This window comes from Lynx canadensis, chromosome A3 (genome assembly GCF_007474595.2).
Source record: "Lynx canadensis isolate LIC74 chromosome A3, mLynCan4.pri.v2, whole genome shotgun sequence".
In the NCBI taxonomy this organism is placed as follows: domain Eukaryota; kingdom Metazoa; phylum Chordata; class Mammalia; order Carnivora; family Felidae; genus Lynx; species Lynx canadensis.
In genome coordinates this window covers 108,211,852-108,233,807 of record NC_044305.1, presented here as the reverse complement: position 1 = coordinate 108,233,807, position 21,956 = coordinate 108,211,852, and the positions used below count along the sequence as shown (strand labels likewise).

General features: G+C 35.8%; 1 protein-coding gene across 3 annotated transcripts in view; it reads right to left on the bottom strand.

Moving 5' to 3' along the window:
- Positions 1–21,956, bottom strand: part of SOS1 (SOS Ras/Rac guanine nucleotide exchange factor 1) — a 150,961-nt gene that overhangs the window by 61,877 nt on the left and 67,128 nt on the right. For all 3 annotated transcript variants that reach the window (XR_003967886.1, XM_030311248.1, XM_030311249.1), the window contains exons 2-6: positions 16,141–16,266; positions 9,106–9,237; positions 7,029–7,193; positions 4,902–5,111; positions 986–1,129 (exon numbers count right to left, since the gene is read on the bottom strand). Coding sequence is in view for 2 of the 3 variants with exons in the window: in XM_030311248.1 (XP_030167108.1) it covers positions 986–1,129; positions 4,902–5,111; positions 7,029–7,193; positions 9,106–9,237; positions 16,141–16,266 (777 nt within the window). In the remaining variant the exon portion in view is untranslated. The remainder of the gene's footprint in view (positions 1–985; positions 1,130–4,901; positions 5,112–7,028; positions 7,194–9,105; positions 9,238–16,140; positions 16,267–21,956) is intronic.

Below are 21,956 nucleotides of genomic sequence, written 5' to 3'. Positions count from 1 at the left end.
GATCCAATGATCCTGGGATCATGACCTGAGCTGAAACCAAGAGTCAGATACTAAACTGACTGAGGCACCTGGGCACCCCATATATATATTCCTTTTTTTAAAAAAAAAATATACTCTATGACTTCTATGTGTTTGAAGCAAGAGTGGAGGGGCTGTCAGTGAAGCTTAAGCTATTCTGCCTGAAAATCTTAAATTTTTTATTTTACAAACTCAACCCTGTGTTTGTGGATTTTAGAGTAAGAACAAAGGAAGAGCTAAAAACTTCAGAATGACTACCAATGCGAACTTATTAGGACTAACTCATATACTGTAGCATTTGAATACCCAAGGAGAGGGTCACTATCTTTCCACCCCCACAGCATTTGAATCATCTAGGTCCTAGACCTGATTTTCCTATTCACTTCACTCCTCCTATTCCAAATTATAACGTATAGTTATCATATATTGAATAGCTTACTGTGTGAAGGTGGTTAGCTAAATATTTTAGGTAGGTTATTTTAATTTTTACAAAAATCCTGAACCCTATTATTATCTCTCTCTCTCTCTCTCTATATATATATAAATGGAGGTTTAAAGCTTTGAGATAAATTGCCCACAGTCACATACAACTCGTAAGTAGCAGAATTTAGACCAGAACACAAGTAGTCTAACCTCAGATCCAAGTTCCATGGCTTCTTCATTGACAGGGCATTCATGGACTTTTCTTAGCTTTGCTATATAAGACAGATGATTGAGTGTCAGCTGTAAATGCCTCTCCTTGGTGGGATCTCCTTTTTCATAATGGATAAGAGACTACTTTTTTGTGGGTTTCATAAGACAATAGAAACAAATGTTGACAATGACCCTATGAGGAACAGGCAATATAGCTGAGTGGTCATCAGTTAATATCTATGATTTTAGCTGGAAACATGAATTAAGACTCCAATTTTAATGCAATGTAGGGCTTTTATATGGACTTTTTTGGGTGTATAATTAAAGTACTTACCTCTGCTAAGTCTTCAAAGCAGCTTCCTACTAAGGGATGGGGACTACCTTCATCAGTCATTTCCACAGTATCTTCTATATGGCCCAGTAACTTTACACTAAGTTCATGTATATCTACTATACGACTAAATATATTTTCTACGTCCTGTCGGGAGGAAAAACATATTAATTCAGTTAGGCTATAGAATAAAAAACAAATTTTGAGCCAATAAGTCATTTTATAATCATAAAATTTAACATGACAAATACAGTGAGAAATTTTAACAACTTAGAAACGTAAGCAAAAGACAGCTTAAGAATTCTTTGTGCAAAGGTGTACAATTTGCAAATATATTTCTTTAAGGTCAGTGGTTCTCAATATATAGCACATATATTTTTTGAAAACTGTTATTTCCTTAAAACAGTGAGAAGACTAGCACTTTTTTACATTTTTGCAAATCTCTAATAGACTTAATAGAAGGTAGCTCGATTTTCATATATATGTATTTAATCTGTTGTGAGACATTGTTTTGGTTAAAGCATACAAAGAAAATCTAGCTTTACACAGATAGGTAGTTGGAAAAGGGAGGAATATTTTAATTGTCTATTCAAATAATTGTAGATATCCTTTTCTTATTCAGTACAGTTTCTTTATTGAGATGTAAGTCACAAACCATAAAATTCACCCTTTTAAATTGCACTATTCAATGGTTTTCACATATTCAGAGCTGTTCAATTATCGGCAGTATAAAATTCCAGAATATCTTTGTCACCTCAAAGAGAAGGTCTATCTATGTCCATTAGCAGCATCCTCCATTCTTCTTTTCTGCCCAGGGGGTGGCCACCACTAATCTACTTTCTATCTCCCTGGATTTGCCTATTCTGGACGTTTCATATAAATGGAGTGAACACCCTTTCATGCTAGTATGCCCCAAATCAACAAATGATAGTTTCTTAAGGGTTAGTTGCAAGTGGAATCTGAAACCACATCAATTTGGTACTGTTACATCAAAATCCATTGGGCTATATTAAATTTTGAAAGGATTCTTTACCTATGTGTGTTTTTGTAGCATTATGAATTTGGTCACTTGGAAAACAGTGGTCCATTGAATTTTGCAGATTTTCCAAATGTTAACACATTTAACTATAGAATATTAAAAGACCAAACCTATTAGTATCACCACTGATCTTGGGAGTAGATACAAATTTTCCAAAATTTTATTTCATTTGGAAGCTCAAATTTTATCACTGTCAACAAATATTGCCACTCTCCTTGAAGTGACAGGTTTGTTCGTTTTATTCCATTTCATTCATTTTTGAGAAATGTCTGCCAAACACACAAGTCTAAATAACTACAGACCTGTCAGTTGTTCTTTCAGGTAAAAGTAGTGTTTCATGAAGAAAATGGCTAGTTCAGGTAGCCATTCAGTCATACAGTGCTTTCCTTCAACACAGCCACCCTACTTTGGTATGGAGCAGAAGTGCTTACAACAAACCTAACTGCCTCAGCGCTTCTCTTACCTGGGCTTTCTCATGGGATGCCCAGCTCTTGTTCTACCAGTAGTGACAGAAAAAACCCCCATGAGTCCAGACAGTCCCCTTTTACTTCATGTCTTCATTCTATTCCTTTGTTATCTCATTTTTGTTACAAGTAGACATGATACAAGAATGCTCAATTCAACACTTGGTGACTTACGATGTTCTGTAGGTCAGATTCCTGGATGGGCTTCTGTCATGGGGTTACACACTTGAAATGTCAATGGATATTTTCTTTAAAAAAGTCCACTGGTTTACCCTCCCATAAGTAGTGTATGGGAGTAACAGTTTGGTCAAACCCTTACATACAACCCTTACATACAAGATTGTCAATCTTAACTTTTAGAAAAATGTCTAGGTAATTGAAAAACAAATACTCATTTGCATTTGTTCAGTTACTTTTTTTATTTGATTATCTTTATTATTGACTATATTTTTTTGTCAAATCAACTTTGAAGTAGGATTCATATGCAATAAGATATACCTATTTTGATGTACTTTTAGATGAGATTTTATGATGTTATTTACTCTTATAACTGTCACCACTGTCAAGATATAAAACACTTTTATTACCTTGAGAAGTTTCCTTATGTTCAATCCCCATTAATCACCACTATTGCCCCCAGGAAACCAGCAATCTGCCTTCTGTCACTACAGATTAGAATTCTACAATATTAAACAAATGGAATCATACATAATCATATTTGTTTAGTTTCTTAGGTTACGTTTTTGAGATGCATCCATGTTGCTTATATAACTACTTCATTCCTTTTAATTCTGAGCAGTATTCCATACGTATGGACATACCACAATTTGTATATCCATTTACTTGTTGATGGATATTTGGGTTGTTTCCAGTTTGGGGCCATTACAGATAAAGCTGCTATGAACATTCACAAACAAGTTTTGTGTGGACATGTTTTCATTTCTTCTGGGTAAAAACCTAGGAGTGGAATTGCAGGCAGTATGGCTAGTTTATGTGTAATGTTACACCAACGGCCAACCTCTTTTCCTAAGTATTTGTACCAGATTACATTCTTACAAGCAACGAGGGAATTTTACATTCCCACAAGCAGTTGCTTCACACTCTTTTCGACATTTGGTAATGTCATTTTTTAATTACAGCCGTTCTAATGAGTTTGTAGTAGTATCTCATTGTGGTCTTAACTTGCATTTCCCTGAGGGCTACGGATGTTGAGCATCTTTCAATGTGCTTTTTGGTCACTGGAATAGCTTCTCTTATAAAGTGTGTAAATTTCCTGCCCACTTAAAATTGTCAGGCTGTTATTCTAATTATTGAATTGTCTAAGTCCTTTATATATTATGGGTTCAAGTCTTTTATTAGATATATGTATTTCAAATAGGTTCTACCAATCTGTGGCTTACATTTTTATTTGAGACAGTGTCTTTAGAAGAAAAGTTTTTCATTTTAATGAAATCCAATTCATTAATTTTTTACTTTATGGTTCTTGATTTTTGTGTCCTAAGAAATCTTTACCTATTCTTTACTCCTTTATTTTTCAAAACAACTTTATTAAGATAAAATTTACATACCATGTAATTTATCCATTTAAAGTCAACAATTCAATGTCTTTTTTACTATACTTAAAGGTTTGTGCAACTCATAAACCACTCCTGTTAACTTTTAACGTTCACTCATTGCCATAACTTGAGCCCCAGTGCCAGCTACTGTAGTGAGCACTGCTTTTCTATCAGTCACCCATGCCTAGAGTTCTACCTTAGACAATCTACGAATGCAGCCCCCTTAGACAATCTCAACTGTTCTCAGCATTCAGCATTTCCCCAGGATTCAGTTAGGTTGGTTTGATTGCTATTGTAAGATCAGTAATCCCTTCTCTAATTTTCAATGTTATTGGCTCCCTCTCTTTGCTCCCCAAAATATTGTCATCGCTCTTCTATTATGGTAATTACTGTACTGTGTTGCAATTTAACATCAAGTTTACATTTCCATCTTGACTAGAATCAATTTGAGGTAAGGAATCATTTCCTACTCATCTCTAACTCCTCACTGCCAAGTACTGTATGGTGCCTAACAGTATATACAGGCAGTACTGATGAAGTATTAGTTGAATGACTCAAATGAGTCAAAATAAACAAAAAAAATCTTCCACTTTAACAAGAGGCTTTATTCCTTGGAGTACATGGAAAACTGAATTCACTTGCACTTATAGTTCAGTCTAGTTTAGATTTGGTCTTTTAGTTTTTGATGTTGAATTTATTGAAACTGTTGTAGCAACTCTGAGATCATAGTCACTATGAATTAAATCACACAGCTTAAAAAGTTATGACAAATTAGCAATCATAAACTACACAAATTCAAATTTAAGGGATCATGTAAAATTAACACGTACAATGATATATGTGTATACAACAATACTTACATTAGCTGAAAATAATTTTGAATTGGAGACAAAGGGCTCTCTAAAAACTTTTATAATTAAATTTAGTTCCCTTATGTACTGTCGAATTTCTGCCATAAATGCTTTTACCAAATCATAGTAAGTTTGCTCTCCTGAGGTGGAAGGCTCTTCATCGGTTAAAGATAATATATTTATATCTTCTACATCTTGATGAAACATATCCATCAATACCTACACAGTCAGAGATATAAAAAAAGTACAGTGAAATATGAATCTGTAGTTAAAGATAAGCACCCTAAGTTGCTCTTTGAATACAGTTCATAAGTGATAAAAAGCAGAAACACAATAATCTCTTCTTGGCTATATTGCCACTGCTTCCTGCATATTTTCTCTACAAACAGAATTCTACATCTAATATCACAAACTGCCTCCTCCAAGCTCTCTGTTAATACTGCTACCTGTCTGTCTTTCTTGTTAACCTATTAGTTCAAATTTGTTCCCAAACTTTGTCTTAGACTTCCCTTAGTTTCCTCTGTTTCATACCCTTGTCATCACCACCTCATTCCAGGGCCTCACTGCCCTGTATCTGAATAATTCACAGTCTGCTAATTGGCCTCCTTGACTACGTTTGTTGGAAACTGATCAAAACTAGTCCTGCTTCTTCCAAGAAGCCTATTATTATTCTCTTACTAAATCTCACCTTTCCCCTTCTATAAATTTTGACATCATTATCTCTACAACATGATGAAATATTTTATCTTGTATTACTCTGTGTTGTTTCACAAATGTAAATTTCCCTTCATCAACTCTGAAGCCTTGTTTTATACTTCTTTTGCATCTCCTCTCTGTGTAAGCTCATAGTATGTACTAAAAAATATTTTACTTATCTGATTTAAAAGCTAACAAATATTTTATATTCATTGAAAAATATTTTACAAACCAAATAGTTATTCATTTAAAAATGTCAATACATTTGAGACCCTTCCTCAGATCAGGTGATTTTTACTCTATATGCTCACATTCTAAAAGAAAAAATAAACACTAGAACACAATTAAGTGGATTCAGTAATCAGAGAGAATAGTCCAAATCAATAAGAGTATAGTGAGGAAAAAATGGAACGAAATGCTCATCCAAAAATATTTTCTTTTCTGAAAAGTCATTTTCATAAAATAAAAATATTGAGGCAATCTAGAGTAACAACTAAGAGCTTTAGAATGAGATCTAGAGTTTGAGTCCAGGTTTTGAAGCTTCTTAGTAAGTTCTGGGTCAATTTCTGTATCTCTCTAAACTTCAGTTTCCCTTTTATAAAGAGTACCTACCTTACAGGGGTACCACAAAGACGAAAGGAAATAAATTACATATATGCTTAACTTCAATAATGTTTGCTCTTTTTATTTTTAGTAGGCTCCACACACATCGTGGAGCCCAACGCAGGACTTGCACTCATGACCCCAAGATCGAGAGTCAGACACCTAATCGACTGAGCTACCCAGGTGCCCCAATGTTTGTTCTTAATATTTTTATAATAAAACCACAGAAGTAGTATCTAAAGAGAGTTAGGTGTTGAAATAAAGCCCTCAAGAGTTTAGTATTTTTACATTTTCAAAATTTGTTTTCAAAGTTCATCATCTTCTAAGTATTCCAATCTAAATAAAGAATTTCACTAATAAGAGATTATTACTATCATTTACTCTACTTGCAGGAACACATAAAAGAAAAACTGCATGACATTTTTAAACACAGTTTACAGGCAGCTGGGTGGCTCAGTCAATTAAACATCTGACTCCTGATTTCGGTTCAAGTCATGATCTCATGGTCTGTGAGATCGAGCCCCAGGTCAGGCTCTATGATGACAGTGCAGAGCCTGCTTGAGATTCTCTTTCTCTACCCCTCCCCCACTCACAGGTTCGCTCACTCTCTCTCTCTCAAAATAAATAAATAAAACATTTTTAAGAATAAACATGGTTTAATACTATATATATAATACTCTATTTCCATCAAGTGATATCTTGTGTAGTTGCTATTAGACTACTGGAAATATACCCTAACACATAATATATAATTTTATTATCTGAATAGTATGTTAGCATCCAATAAATCAGGAATAAAAACTTAAGAACAAGACATACAGAAGATCAGTATCCTACCTTATCAGCACACATTGCCACTTTAATATCTTGTTTTGTAATTTCATAATGCCGTATATTTCGTACATAATTCCCCACCAGCTTTAAAATGTCTGCAGAAATGTATTCTAATACTGCTACTATGTAAACAGAAACCTGGTGGTCAATTTTATAACCTAGGACCTCCTGAAAAATTAAAAGAAAAACATGTTTAAAAATCAGATACTATAAATTTGACACACTGATTAAAAATAAAAAAAAAAAAACATGTATACAATTTAGCTTAACTTTTACTGAGGCCTGTGATTATCAACAACATTTCATTGTAAGTGGTTCATCTATGAATAATATACATATTGCTATTTGGAAATGTAGGTAGAGCAAAATTACCTACGATCATGTAAAATACTTAATAAGTACAGATTACTAAATAGATCATCCTTAACTTAAGAAGGGAAGCCCCAGTTTGGGGGACAGGAGAAATGCTCACTTTACCTAATTCAGAATACCTGGAATTAACTATGACAAAAGAGGTTTTTTCTTTATTCAGAACAAAAGTTAATGTATTATTGATATCTGGGAATATGTACACTAGCCTTATACCTCTGTTCTTCATTCCAAAGGAATCTGGGATCCCAAAACCCTGGTGGTGCATTTCTGGTATTTGTACTGTTTCAATGAGAAAAAATTTATGCTATGTTCTACTGAACAACAGTGGTTACTAAGAACATATTAAATAGTATTATTAGACTTCAAAGAAGGTATGGGCTTTTGTGGGGCTGACCAGTTGCTACAGGGAAACAAATTCTATTTTCTAAACAATCCGATTTAAAAAAAAACCTTTGAAACATGAAGTTTACTTATAAGTTGGCGGCAGGTGGCATTTACCTTTAAAGATATGTAAAAACTATGAAATGGTTATAGTGATAAAGATTTATTAATAAACTGAAATGGTATCTGCAATTAGATCATAAAATTCAAAGTTCAGGATCATTACTGACACAGCAGGCACATACCTCAATGTGTTAATTCTCTCAGAATAAAATTCAATGTATGGCTAGTAAAAATTAGGAAAAGAGAATTATACAGAAGTATGTAGTTACTAGTAGTTTAGTAATTCTCTATAGCTTGCACTTATTTCCTCAGACCAGTAAAATACAGACAGATATTTCTATTCCAACAACCCGAGTACAAAACATAACCTTTGACAGTCTTAAACATAATCCAAGTGTTTAGTCTTAAATCTTAAGTCTTGGACAAGATCAAACAGACCTGAATTCCCTAACACCATCACTTGGAGCCCTGTGAACATGGACTAAAAGTTACTTAATCCATTTTTGCCTCAGTCACCTCATCTACAAACTGGGGATGACAATAATAACTTTGTTGAGTAATAAAGTTTAGAGGTAATGTACGCAAAAGCATTAACATTTTGCTTGTATTATAGTACATAAAAATGATTGGTATCATAAGTATTAAGGTTTTAATTACTATAATACCTATATTTTTGACGTGAGAGTTAATCTATAGTTTGTTAATCTTATTAAATAAATAGAAACAGGATTATTAGCATTTCCAACAATTATTCTTTCTACTAGCTCTGGAGAGATTCAGCTGACTGATTTAAATGAGAAGTGGGACTGGGTAGTTTAGGTAATCTTTGGACAATTTTTGCTCAGAAATTACACATAGCCCTGTGGCAGACTCACAGAGGTCCCTACACATCTAACAACGTGAAGGATTAAGATTTGAAGGATGTGTAGGGATACTTAGGTCTAACCAATAAGAAAGGAGTTTTATAAATTCTCTTTGAGGTACTAGTAACACCAGAGCTGAACGAAATCCACAATTATAACTTTTCTTAGTCCCTTCAATTTGCATATTTTTGTCAGTATGAAATTACTTTAAATCATGTTGCCCAACTTATATTTCCCTATTGTCATATCATCCCTCCCCGTGACATGAATTTCTGGAAAAATTAAAATGAGAGAATTTTACTCTTCAATCGACTATTATCCATAAAATATATGCTGAGTGTTTGAAAATGATGGGTTTTATTTTGCTTTTAAAAGGCAAGAAGGTAGTATTTCAGCTTTACCTTTAATAAAGGATGAATTTTTTCTACTGGGAGAGATAAAGGGTTTCTTCGCTTCCTCTTTTCAATAGCCGATTGGGCATCAGCTATTGCCCACTTATCAATTGGATGAGGGAAACTTTTTTGAACACGTTCCTTGGAAAATAGGAAAATAACAACTAAGCAACAAATATATTAAATAGTGCTCTTCACTTATAATTTACTTTAAAAATCAAAGAATACCAAAAGCAGGCTTTTCACATGTGCTATAATTTATACTACAACCATACTTAAGAGAAAACTCTACTGTCAATGGATTAGTTTCTTAATTAGACAATTAAGAGATTAAACATTCTTTGTATTATCTAGGGGAGAATATCACATTCAGGATTTCAACTTAGCTGTGATAAAGCTAATGACAAGAATGATTAGAATAAACATTGCTTATATAAAATCTCAACAAGACCTAAGCTCAAGAAGCAAGTATCTAAATCTAATTTTCATTCATTTGACCTTTTAATAATACCAATTACAACCTCAAGTAGCATTTTGCACTTGAAACCTCTAAGAAATTTTTTCTTTATTGATCATGCAAAAGTACTTGACTTCAAAACTATTTACAGATCATGGAAAACAAGGGTTTACATTGGTAACAGCAATTTTAAAAAAAAATTTTTTTTTTTCCAACGTTTATTTATTTTTAAGACAGAGAGAGACAGAGCATGAACGGGGGAGGGGCAGAGAGAGAGGGAGACACAGAATCAGAAGCAGGCTCCAGGCTCTGAGCCATCAGCCCAGAGCCCGACGCGGGGCTCGAACTCACGGACCGCGAGATCGTGACCTGGCTGAAGTCAGACGCTTATCTAACTGCGCCACCCAGGCGCCCCAGTAACAGCAATTTTTATACACCGTAGTTCATCATTAGAGTTTGAACCCTCTATAAATCATTAATTTTTACAAAATACTTCTCTTTAATTTCTAGCACTTACTTGGTTAGCATTTCCATTGAAAGTGAAGAAACTCATGTTAATGTAAAAGCTGAATTTTCCTACTTTAATAAACTAATGTAGTTCACTTCAAGCAAAAGTGACTCTTTCAGGATATCACAGTGAAAACCAGTAGAGGTCGCTATTAACATAATTTAAAACCATGTAGATAACTAGTTTGTAAAAACTATTAGATAAAATTAAATGTCACTCCTGATTATAAACCTAAATAAAAAGTTTTGTCAGTTGCTATTAAAATGAAAAATAAAAAAATTGACTGTCACATGACACTTTGGAGGGAAAACATGTTGATTTTAGGACATCTTAAGAACAAATTTATAAAGTGAGAATAGTTTAGCCCATTCAAGCTAAGTAAATTTTCTCTTCATCTAGGTTTGAGGCTTGAAATCAGCTGCCAAAGTTAAGAAGTGATCGTTTCAATTCTAATTAATGGAACTGGAGGTATGTTGAAAGAAATTATTGTAGTTATAAATGGAGTTTACAAATTTATTGAAATGCCTAGTTAAAAAGCTATTTGCCAGGACACTATACAGATAATACAAAGGTCCAAAATATTGGGGGAGTTTGGAAGGTAAAAAAGGAGAAAAGAAAAGGAGGAGAAGGTGGAAAGCAACATCAAAAGCTAAAATTCTTTTCCTTTCTCCCAGTCAATACTAGATTTGCTAATCCAAAAATGACAATTAAAGAGATTTAGGACTAATTTAACTATGGCTTCCAATTAAAAATTTCAGTGATGGGTTTAACCTGTGGTTAACCATGGTACAAATCTTATAATGGTATGGCCCTGTGCTGCTATTTTCTTTCCCCTCACCTCTTTCCCTCCCTCCCTCCCTCCCTTTCTTCCTTCCTTCTAACCTCAACTCACAGTAAGAAATAATAAATTCTTAATACATCTCATTGCATCCTTACACATCATACACATACTAAACAAAGTTCATAAAACAAAATCTGCCCTTATTACACGCTGATATTACACTGATATTTTCTATCCATCAAAAAAAAGTTAGTTGGGCAATGCATAACGTGATTTTATGACTTACTAATGGGTCCTGACCTACAGTCTAAAAAGCACTGGTGTATGGTAGTGAAAGTATAAGAGAAAAGACGTTGAACTCAATATGACAATTCTTAAATATATTTCACATAGGTCTTTGGAAAAAAAGTCACTGGTAGAATTACATAGGCAAAATGGAGGCAGGGGTTGAGGTGGAAGAAAAAGAAAATAGAATAGCAATCCCTTCCCAGAGAAAGAACAGGTATAATTATGGAAAGACAAGACTTAAGAAATTAAATAAAGAAAAATAATAAATTTAACAAAGAATATACTTTACCAGGGACATAGAACAGAAAAAAAATACTATTAGTTTTTTCTTCTATTTTTTTTTATAAAGATTAAATACAGAAAATGAGGGAGAATGAACTGGATTGGAGCAATTTTTATACACTATCTTTTAACATGAAAAATTATTGTGAAAAGACAGAAACAAACAATACATATCCCTCCTCTACATTCCCAGAGCACTCATATAAATGCTTCTTTATTCATCGGGAACACTGCCTGACAGATAGCAATACTCAAATACTGGTGGCATGGATTGTTGAATTTTGGCTACGTCAGTAAAACGAAATCCCTTTCATTTGGACTCTGATAGTTCACAATCTTTAGTACAATTTCTCAAAACTTTTCAATTAACATAAGCAAGATTAAATAACATAATATTCAATTAACATAGTATAGATACATATATAGTCCATCAGTTTTCAAGCACTTTCAAAGTATCTATATTCCTAAAACTATAGGGCAACTAAAACCCACTTTTAGTTTTTCATTAAAATAAATCCCCTTGGGGCCAAGTATTAAGGAAGAATTGCTACTCTACTTTGAATTATGTTTATACTTTAATCAAAACGTATTCTTTAGAAAGACAGAAATTTTATATATTGCATTAATTCAGACTGATCTATTTTTTTAAATGTTTATTTATTCTTGAGAGAGAGAGAGAGAGACAGACAGACAGACACAGAGCATGAGCAGGGGAGGGGCAGAGAGAGGGAGACACAGAATCCGAAGGAGATTCCAGGCTCTGAGCTATCTGCGCAAAGCCAAACGCAGGTCTTTTTTTTTAAGTACGGTTTTTAATATGGGCCTCAAATTTTAAAAAAAACTTTGATGAATTATCTCTTACCTCAAAATTTATTTGAAGGGCTTATAAAATTCATGACCCTTATGACTTAAAAAAAAAAAAAAGGCTCTGTAAATGTATTAAGGAAATAAAATAAATGTATTAAAGAAATATAAAATCCTTATGAACGAAGAAAGTGAAAAATTGTTTTCTGATAAAAGAATCTAACACACCATTATATTCATTTAAAATCTCTATATATCTATATTTTTGTCTAAATACGTTTCCAGGAATGGTACAGGAAGAAGGGTATTTGACCATGATTAGATTCCAGGTTTCCACCTTTTTAAAAATCTGTTCTAGGGGCACCTGGGTGGCTCAGTCCGCTAAGTGTCTGCTCAGGTCTTGAACTCAGGGTTGGGAATTCAAGCCCTGCATTTTATTTAAAAAAAAAAAGAAAAAAATTAAATCTGTTCTACCATTCTGAGGGGTGTGTAATCTATAAAATAGGCAGAGTAATAACTACTCCATAGGGTTGCTGTAAAGACATAACTATGTATATAACAGTACTCTGAAATTACAAAGCCCATTACCCAACTGATGGCTATTTCTATTTCACTCATACATTCTTCCCAACCTTTCCCAATTCCAAAGCCAGCTCATTGGTATATCACATGGCTACATCCACTTTAAGGGCTCAGATTTACTGCTTAAAAATAACATGACAGGGCACTGGATAATTATATATCTTCAATATCTCAGAAGTTTTCTATTAAGAAGCTAAGAAATATCCTTTATTAATATTTAGAGTCTTGAGGGCCTACATTTTGATCTGTGCAAGTCAAAAACTGACGCAGTAATTTTCAAGAATTCATGGAGATCTCCTTCAATACTGGAAAAATTATATATTAGTTTCTGTATTAATAAAAATAAGGACATTAAATAAACACAGTATAGTATGAGATATCAAGAAAGAACTGAATTTGAGTTTGCAATGTTATCAAACTAGCAAATTCCTAGAACGCCCTCTAACATCAGAATGATAATAAGCAAGATGAGTTCCATAACCCTAGTCTAACACACTAGGCACAAGGCTGAATGCTGTATTTTATAAACACTGTGGGAGAACCTAACTAAGATCCAAAAGAGCAACTGGAATTATTCATGAGAAGAGTCAGGCAACGAGTTCTATTCAAGATCTACTCTGAAGACCAATGTAATTAAGTGCCTAAAGGAAATCATGAATAGAAGATAGTTGACCTTATAATTCAATGGAAAAATCGGATAAAAATGTATGAAACCTTCTTTAAATTACTTAAGAAATCAAAGTGAATTACTATTCCATTGTATACAATCTTTTCTACATCTACAACCTCTGTAGTTCAATGTTTTCAAATATCTCTTTGCCTCAGCTGAAATCTGGAACTCCCCTGAAGACTTCGAGAGCAAAAACCGCCCTTGTCCCAAAACCTGCATGAAGGTAAATTTAGCATCTTTTCCATTCCCCAAGCTGTTTCTGGATCATGTAAAATCTTGTCATGATCCTGTGTGACCTTACTGTCTACCTTAAGGACACATGAAATACCCTGGCCTCTTAATTCTTTGAATACCTCATCTTGGAGACTTTCTACCCCAGCCACCATCACATGGCCACATCCCGCTTTGTAACTGTGTTACTGAGGAAATCTTAAATTCCAACAACTTTGTCTCTGATCCCAATCTATTCTTTTAATTCTCTCACTCAGGTATTCTAGTGTTATCAGTTCTTAACCTTATTGGGAAATCCAATACCCTAATTCCCTCCATGTTTTTCCAATCTACTTGTCCTCTCCTGGCAGGATACTTGAGTTGTAATGTACATCCAAAAAGCTTAGACTTTCTGGGCTACAGTCTTGACTTCGCTACTTATTAGCTGTGACCTTGGGTAAGGGCAATTTATCTAACCTCTCTGTGCTTCAGTTTCCACATTTATTCATTCAACATGTTATTTCCTGAGTGCGTTCTCAGTGCCAGACATTGTTCTAGATGCTAGGAATTTGGCAGTAAACAAGAAAAATAACCTTGGAGCTTACATTCTAGTAAGAGAAGAAAACAGCACAATCTTCATGGGGTTATTAAAAAACTTTAAATAAAATATAAAGTACGGAACTGTTTACAACAGTACACAATATTACAGCAAGCACTTAAATATCAGCCATTATTATATGTCACTTTTTCTCCTATCCAGTTTAGGTTCTCTGATGCTCTTTTCAGAAGTTTCTCATTAGATATGCCTATATTATCAATCCCTCATCCCCTGGGGGACAGGGTAGGGCCTGGGGTAGATAGATATACCTCCTACCCAGCCACCGTTTGAGATAAAATCTTTGTTACATTCTATGTGTGTTGTGTCTCGAAAGGTTGTAAAGCCCTGTTATTACCAATTTCCACCACTTCCTTGTCCTACTATTCTACTGTATGTCTATGGTGAAATTCCATTCAACCCAACTATCTTTCTTGTGCCCACATTTGAGTACTGCAAAAGAAATGTCAGAGAAACTCAAAGATTTGTACTAGTATACATTCAAGGTCATTAAAGTCAAATGTTCTTAATCGTTGTTAGACAACTTTTATATTTCCAGCTCTATCTCCCATTTTTTACAGTTAGAACTTCAAACCTTCTTTCTTTTCTTCTCAGACTTTTGACTTCTTCAGATGCCTCTTCTGGGAAGCTAATCCCTAAGCCCCAAGGCCTGTGTTATTAGTTTGTCCCTTTTATGGTGTCCCTCAAAACTTTTATGCACAGTGGATCACATCCTGTTATTGCCATTATTCCTGTATCTCCACCAAACTTTAAGCCCTAAAAAAGACAGGGGCCAGGTCACTGCTATAGTAGACTGCAGAACTTCCTAGGTTTTTACATGTTTCTTTCCCTTCCAATTGGTGGGAAGGAGTTCACTTACTATCTAAAATACAGGTAACAACTGAAGACCAACAGATTAATAACTAAATGTTTTTATTTATTTTTGAGACAGAGAGAGACACAGCATGAGCAGGGGAGGGGTAGTGAGAGAGGGAGACACAGAATCCAAAGCAGGCTCCAGGCTCTGAGCTGTCAGCACAGAGCCTGACACAGGGCTCGAACTCACAGACTGTGAGATCATGACCTGAGCTGAAGTCGGACACTTAACCGACTGAGCCACCCAGGCGCCCCAAAATGTTTTTAAATGACAGTGGGCTTTAAAAACAAAAGAAACATTTGGGGGCGCCTGGGTGGCGCAGTCGGTTGAGCGTCCGACTTCAGCCAGGTCACGATCTCGCGGTCCGGGAGTTCGAGCCCCGCGTCAGGCTCTGGGCTGATGGCTCGGAGCCTGGAGCCTGTTTCCGATTCTGTGTCTCCCTCTCTCTCTGCCCCTCCCCCGTTCATGCTCTGTCTCTCTCTGTCCCAAAAATAAATAAAAAAAAAAAAAAACGTTGAAAAAAACAAAAGAAACATTTGAACATATTCCACTCTTAGAACTGTGTGTGTGTGTGTGTGTGTGTGTGTGTGTGTGTGTGTGTGTAAAATTCTAGTATCAAGGAGTAGTGTTTAGGGGTGCCTGGGTGGCTCAGTTGGTTAAGCATCCGACTCTTGGTTTCAGCTCAGGTCATGATCTCACAGGCTCATGAGTTCGAGCCCCGCATCGGGCTCTGCGCTGGCAATGAGGAGCCTGCTTGGGATTCTCTCCCTCTTGCCCTTTCTCTCTGTCCCTCCCCTTCTCACGCTGTCTCTGTCTCTCTCAAAATAAATAAACTTAAAACAAAATAAAGGCAGTGTTTTGAGGCCAACAAAAGTTCATTTCAGAACACTTTCACTGACACTGCAACAAGTACACAGTGTGTGTGTGCGTGTGTGTGTGTGTGTGTGTGTGTGTGTGTATAAAGCAAATACAAGGCAAAATTTATCATACCTCTACATCTGAAGCACTTCGGGGCTGAGCTTGGCATAGCATATTTAATAACTGCAAAATTAATTCTTCAACATACTGAAGAGCATCATCACTAGATTCAAGAGTAGGATGAACTTGCCCCTGGACCTATAAACAAAAAACAAAGTAATTAAAATGTAGGTTTATACTCAAGCACATGGTCTGAATTCCAAGTACAGATTTAAATGTGATGACCCAGAAGTTCGTTCTCAATCTCTCCCCAGCCACAATACCATACATGCTTATTAACATGCTCCTGGAGGTTCAGATACCTAACTGCAGATTTCAATATATTTTTTTCTTTAAACCACAGTTACCCTGAGACATGGGAATGCAGAGAAGGAGGGAGAGGCTATGGTTTTCATCCAGAACCAGAACATTTACTCAACATACTGCTTGGGCAAAATTGATCTCCCATGGGTCTCTGGCCCTTGTTTTAACTCTACCTTTCCTCCTAAATGATAAAATCCAAGAAGGATTTCTCTTATTCACCAGTGTAACACTAGCACCTAGCACTGTGCAGGGCACAGAATACAAACTTGATAAATGTTTGTTGAACACAAAATCACCCTATACCAAAGGATACAAAATGGGCACTTTTGACAATCTGTGACTGTCTCTGCTTTATGAAGATAACTTGGTAGTCACTCATTCATAAATGCCTAATCATCTTTACCTTCATTTTCCTCAACCATTTGGTTGGAGGCCCATCAGGCCACTGGCCTCTGTAAAATTTACATTTTAATTACCAGCATGCTAGCCTTTACGTGCATCCTTTGTCACTCACTATGGGTCACAACTATTCCTTTTAACAAATGGCAGAAAAATCAGTTCCAGGAAACAAACAATATAGGTTTTAAAATACAGTCAACTCTCCAAAGGGCACAGCCCTCTTGGGAGAAAAGTGCACAATACTCGCTGGCCAAGAGCATGTAGTATGATCTGTCCTATTACACCTCATTATCGAACAGGGTATGACAGCCTTAGTGTAGGGGTACATTTTTATACACAGTGTACTATATTATCAATTTCTGGAATGTGTGTTAAAAATACATAGATATGTATATATCCGTACATATGAATTTAAAATACTTTTTTTTTTTTTAATTTTTTTTTTCAACGTTTATTTATTTTTGGGACAGAGAGAGACAGAGCATGAACGGGGGAGGGGCAGAGAGAGAGGGAGACACAGAATCGGAAGCAGGCTCCAGGCTCCGAGCCATCAGCCCAGAGCCTGACGCGGGGCTCGAACTCCCGGACCGCGAGATCGTGACCTGGCTGAAGTCGGACGCTTAACCGACTGCGCCACCCAGGCGCCCCTAAAATACTTTTTAAGGAAAAATATTTTAGAGGCAATCACAATTCAGAACTGTGGGGGGAATGCTACATCAAGTATGAGGTTTAAAGCAATTTATTATTATTTTATAGGTGAAGAAACTAAGCCGCAAAAGGCTTAAATCCCTTGCCCGAACATTTCCGGTCATATTCAGTATAGCAATTACCAGTCTGATTGTGATTAATCTGTTTATAAATCTCTTCACCCTGTTAGATGACTGAATGGTTGTGCAGTTAAAATAACGGATAACGTTTGGACTTAGAACCCCAGAATTTGTGTTTCTCAGCTCTGGGCTTACTATTTGCCATGCCATCACACTCTAATGTGTGTAGCTAATGGACCTTGTAAACTTACTTCCCTTCAGCACATAACAACATTAAACCACCTTTCTGTTTTTAAGATGGAATTTGATAAAAAGTTTTATTTGTTTATTTATTTGAGTATAGGTGACACATAACGTTACAACAGTTTTAGGTCAACAACAGTGACTCGACTTCTCTCTACCTTATGCTATGCTCACCACAAATGTAGTTACTGTCTGTCATCATGCAATACTAACACGATATCATGGACTATTCTGTTAATAATCCCGTGATTATTCATTCCACAACCAGAAGTCTGTATCTCCCATTCCCCTTCACCCATTTAGCCCATCCCCAGAACCCCCTTTCCTCTGGTAGCCATCAGTTTGTTCAGGTCTGATTCTGCTTACAAAATTTTATTTTTATTGATTGAATTGCATGCACCCATTTGGCTTAAATTGTCTTGTCAGATAGCCTTTAGCTTCATAACCAACTTATCTTCATTTATCAGTGAATCCTAACACCACATAGTGGGCTTTTCTTGAGGGACTCTCAGTCCAGTCTTTTCATTTTTTTTTTAAGTTTATTTATTTTGAGAGAGAGCATGGGGCGCGGGTGGCATGGGGAAGGGGCAGAGAGAGAGGAGAAAGAGACAGTATCCCAAGCAGGCTCTGTGCTGTCAGTTTAGAGCCCGACATGGGGCTTGATCTCACAACTGTGAGATCATGACCTGAGCTGAAATCAAGGGTTAGATGTTTAACCGACCGAGCTACCCAGGTGCCCCAAGTCTTTTCATTTTTTAATTCTCTTTTCTGACCAGTGACACAACCTGTCCTACTTCTCTTATTTCTTTGCTCCTTTTCCATTTTCTTGTGGAGTTCCTTAGCTTCCTCCACCTCTTAACTGTGGATTCTAGCCTTTTCTGTCTGCTCTTTTCTTCTGTTCTTTCCCCCAAGTAATCTTTATCTCCACATTTTAAACTACAACCAATGCAGACAACTTCAAATCTACCCCTAGTTCTGACTTCTCTCCTGAGTTTTAATTTTTTTTTAATATTTTATTTTATACTTTAGAGAGAGAGAGGGAGAGAGTGCACACGAGAGCAAGCACAAGCAAGGGAGGCGCAGAGAGACGGAGACAGAATCTGAAGCAGGCTCCCAGAGCTGTCAGCACAGAACGAGCAGTGAGATCATGACCTCAGCCGAAGTCGGATGCTTAACCCACGGAGCCACCCAGGCGCCCCTGCCTCCTGAGTTTTAGACACACACTTCAAATCACTTGTTAGATTATCTCCATCTATCCTACCAAAATCTCTAATATAACTTAGTGAGAAAAAGGAACTTACTATGAAAGTTTAATAAGAAAAACTATATCTCAGGGTGCCTGGCTGGCTCAGTTGGTAGAGCATGCAATCTCTGGGTTGTAGGTTCAAGCCCAAGTTGAGTGTAGACATTACTTAAAAGTAAATAAAATCTTTTTTAAAAAGCACTTGAAAAAATAAAGAAAAATTATATGTCACATATAGAACTCAGTTTAACAAATGGAAATATATTTTAGAAAAAGACAATATAGAAGCCCCTGTTTTCACTAAGATGTAGTACTGGAAAATGTAACTATAATTGGGGTTACATTTCTGTCCAACGCTCCAGCATCATATAAACTATAGCTATAGATTTATAAAACCGAGGAATTTTAGAAATAAAAGGGACTTGAGAAGTCATTTAACTCAGCGCCTCTATTTAGCAAATGAGAAAAAGGAGATGCCCATGATCCTGCAGTTAACTAGCAATGCTGTAAATACCGAACCTGGGCCTCCTGGTGTCTGGGCCATATAGTTCTTTCCACTAAACCCTTGACTGTCGAATCTGGAGTCTGAGGAGTGTGCTAGTAGCTCCATCAGCACAGAGAGAATGCCCACAAACTGTATCTATTCACATAACGGTCTTCCAGAGAACACATGGCTTGATGTATGCTGTCTCACTTCAATAAACATTGTCATGTAATAAATGCAAATGCAGCACTAGAAATCTCTATCATCTGAAAAGGTAAAATCATTTTACTCATTCAAAATTACAAATAAAGTAAAATTATAAATTACAAATTTACTAAAAATCCAACATATAGCTAAAATGCTGGAGATAATAAATATTAAAATGAAAATACTGGGGCGCCTGGCTGGCTCAGGCAGTACAGCATGTGACTCTTGATCTCAGCGTCGTGGGTTCAGGCCCCGCAGTGGGCATGGAGCTTACTTAAAAAATAAAAAAATGAAAAAGAACATATTTAATCAGCAATCATTTTAATTAGTTTTTTAAAATATCAAAGACTTTTGAGGTATAGGTACACAGAAACACATTTTAGAAAGTGTTCAGGAACGTGTAAATTAATCAGATTATTTTTAAAAAATGTTCTTTGTTTTTCAAAGAAACCCATGGGAACATAATTCTTCATTAATATAGGTCCCTCTCCAGCTGCTCTTCAATTTATACTTTAAGCTGAAGCAGCAATTCAAACCATTTGTAGTTCGCTAAAACATGGCATGCAGTTTCACTCACACTGTCCTCCATGCCTGTCATTCACGCTCTCATCTACCTGTTTGACTTTCAAAACCCAGATCTCGTCTCATTTGGGAAGACTTCCTTGTTTCTTGCCTCTAAGGCAGAATTAATGTCATTCATTTAAATGACTTACTGACCCCATTATAAATATCAGACTTTGTTGGTATTGGATACATAGAGCTAAGCCAAAAACAGTTCCTGCTTGTATGGGCCTTATATTCTGCTAATGCTTGTACTAGATACCACATTTTTGCTACCAGTTTGTCATAATGAATTAAAATTACATGTTCCCTTGTCTGCTTGATGTCGATGATCCTACTGGGCAGGGCCTTCTTCATCTATCTATAGAATCATATTCTCTTAGCATTTCACTCTCAATCCCCGACATTCAGAGTATACTCACTCAAAGCCTTGGTGTTGCAGGGGTGAGAGGGATAAAATATTTCATTCTTGGAATTAAGGTTGAAAAGGGATAGTGGTAAGGCTAGATGATTTCAGGAGCATAAACCCTTAAAGCAGAAACTGTTCAACATACAAAGACAAAACTAAAATAGATGTTTATTTTGTAGAATCAAATGAACTGTATATAACCACAGTGGTAAAATGCTATGCTTTAGACAAACAAACTTGATACTGCTTACAATTCAGGCACATATAATCCAAATGCTGGCCAAGTTTAACACCTAGCATGATGCATAAAATTTTAGAAATTTAAATTCAAACAGTTTTATTTATTGATGGTTATTAATATCCAAATAAAACCTATTAGGTAAATAAATCACACAAAGAATTAGGCCTAAACAGAAATAATGCATAATGCCAACTGTTCTTCTAAGTTTCTGAATATTAACCTTCATCATATATTAAACCTGTCAAATTAGGATCAAAAGGTTCCTTCGTACAAGAGACTAATAAATTATCTTACTTCCTTAAAAACAAAAAGAATACTTCAAAATCTCTGGCTGAAAAGCATGGACGATGGTAAATACTTCAAGACAAGCAGAACACCAATTTCTGAAATACAGACTTTGCTCTTTATTCTTTTAAGGAAGATGCTATTAAGAGATTTCTTTTTTTTTTTTAAACTTTTTTTTTCAACGTTTATTTATTTTTGGGACAGAGAGAGACAGAGCATGAACGGGGGAGGGGCAGAGAGAGAGGGAGACACAGAATCGGAAACAGGCTCCAGGCTCTGAGCCGTCAGCCCAGAGCCTGATGCGGGGCTCGAACTCACGGACTGTGAGATCGTGACCTGGCTGAAGTCGGACGCTTAACCGACTGCGCCACCCAGGCGCCCCAAGAGATTTCTTTAATGAGCAGACAGAAGTAGTATTACATTTCCTATACAGACAGAATAAAAAACACTTCTTTTCTATGAGATAGTATTACAGCTAAAGTGTTCTATTCCATTTAAGTGGTACTGAAAGGTATTTAATAGATCAAATGATCCAAATTATTCAAGACCATACAGAATAGGTTACACTGCCAATCTTATGACAGCCTTCAGAAGTTATCTACAGCTGATATTCATTAAGGGTGTGTGTGTGTGTGTGTGTGTGTGTGTGTGTGTGTGTGTAGTTATAATAAGCACTTAGGATTGGG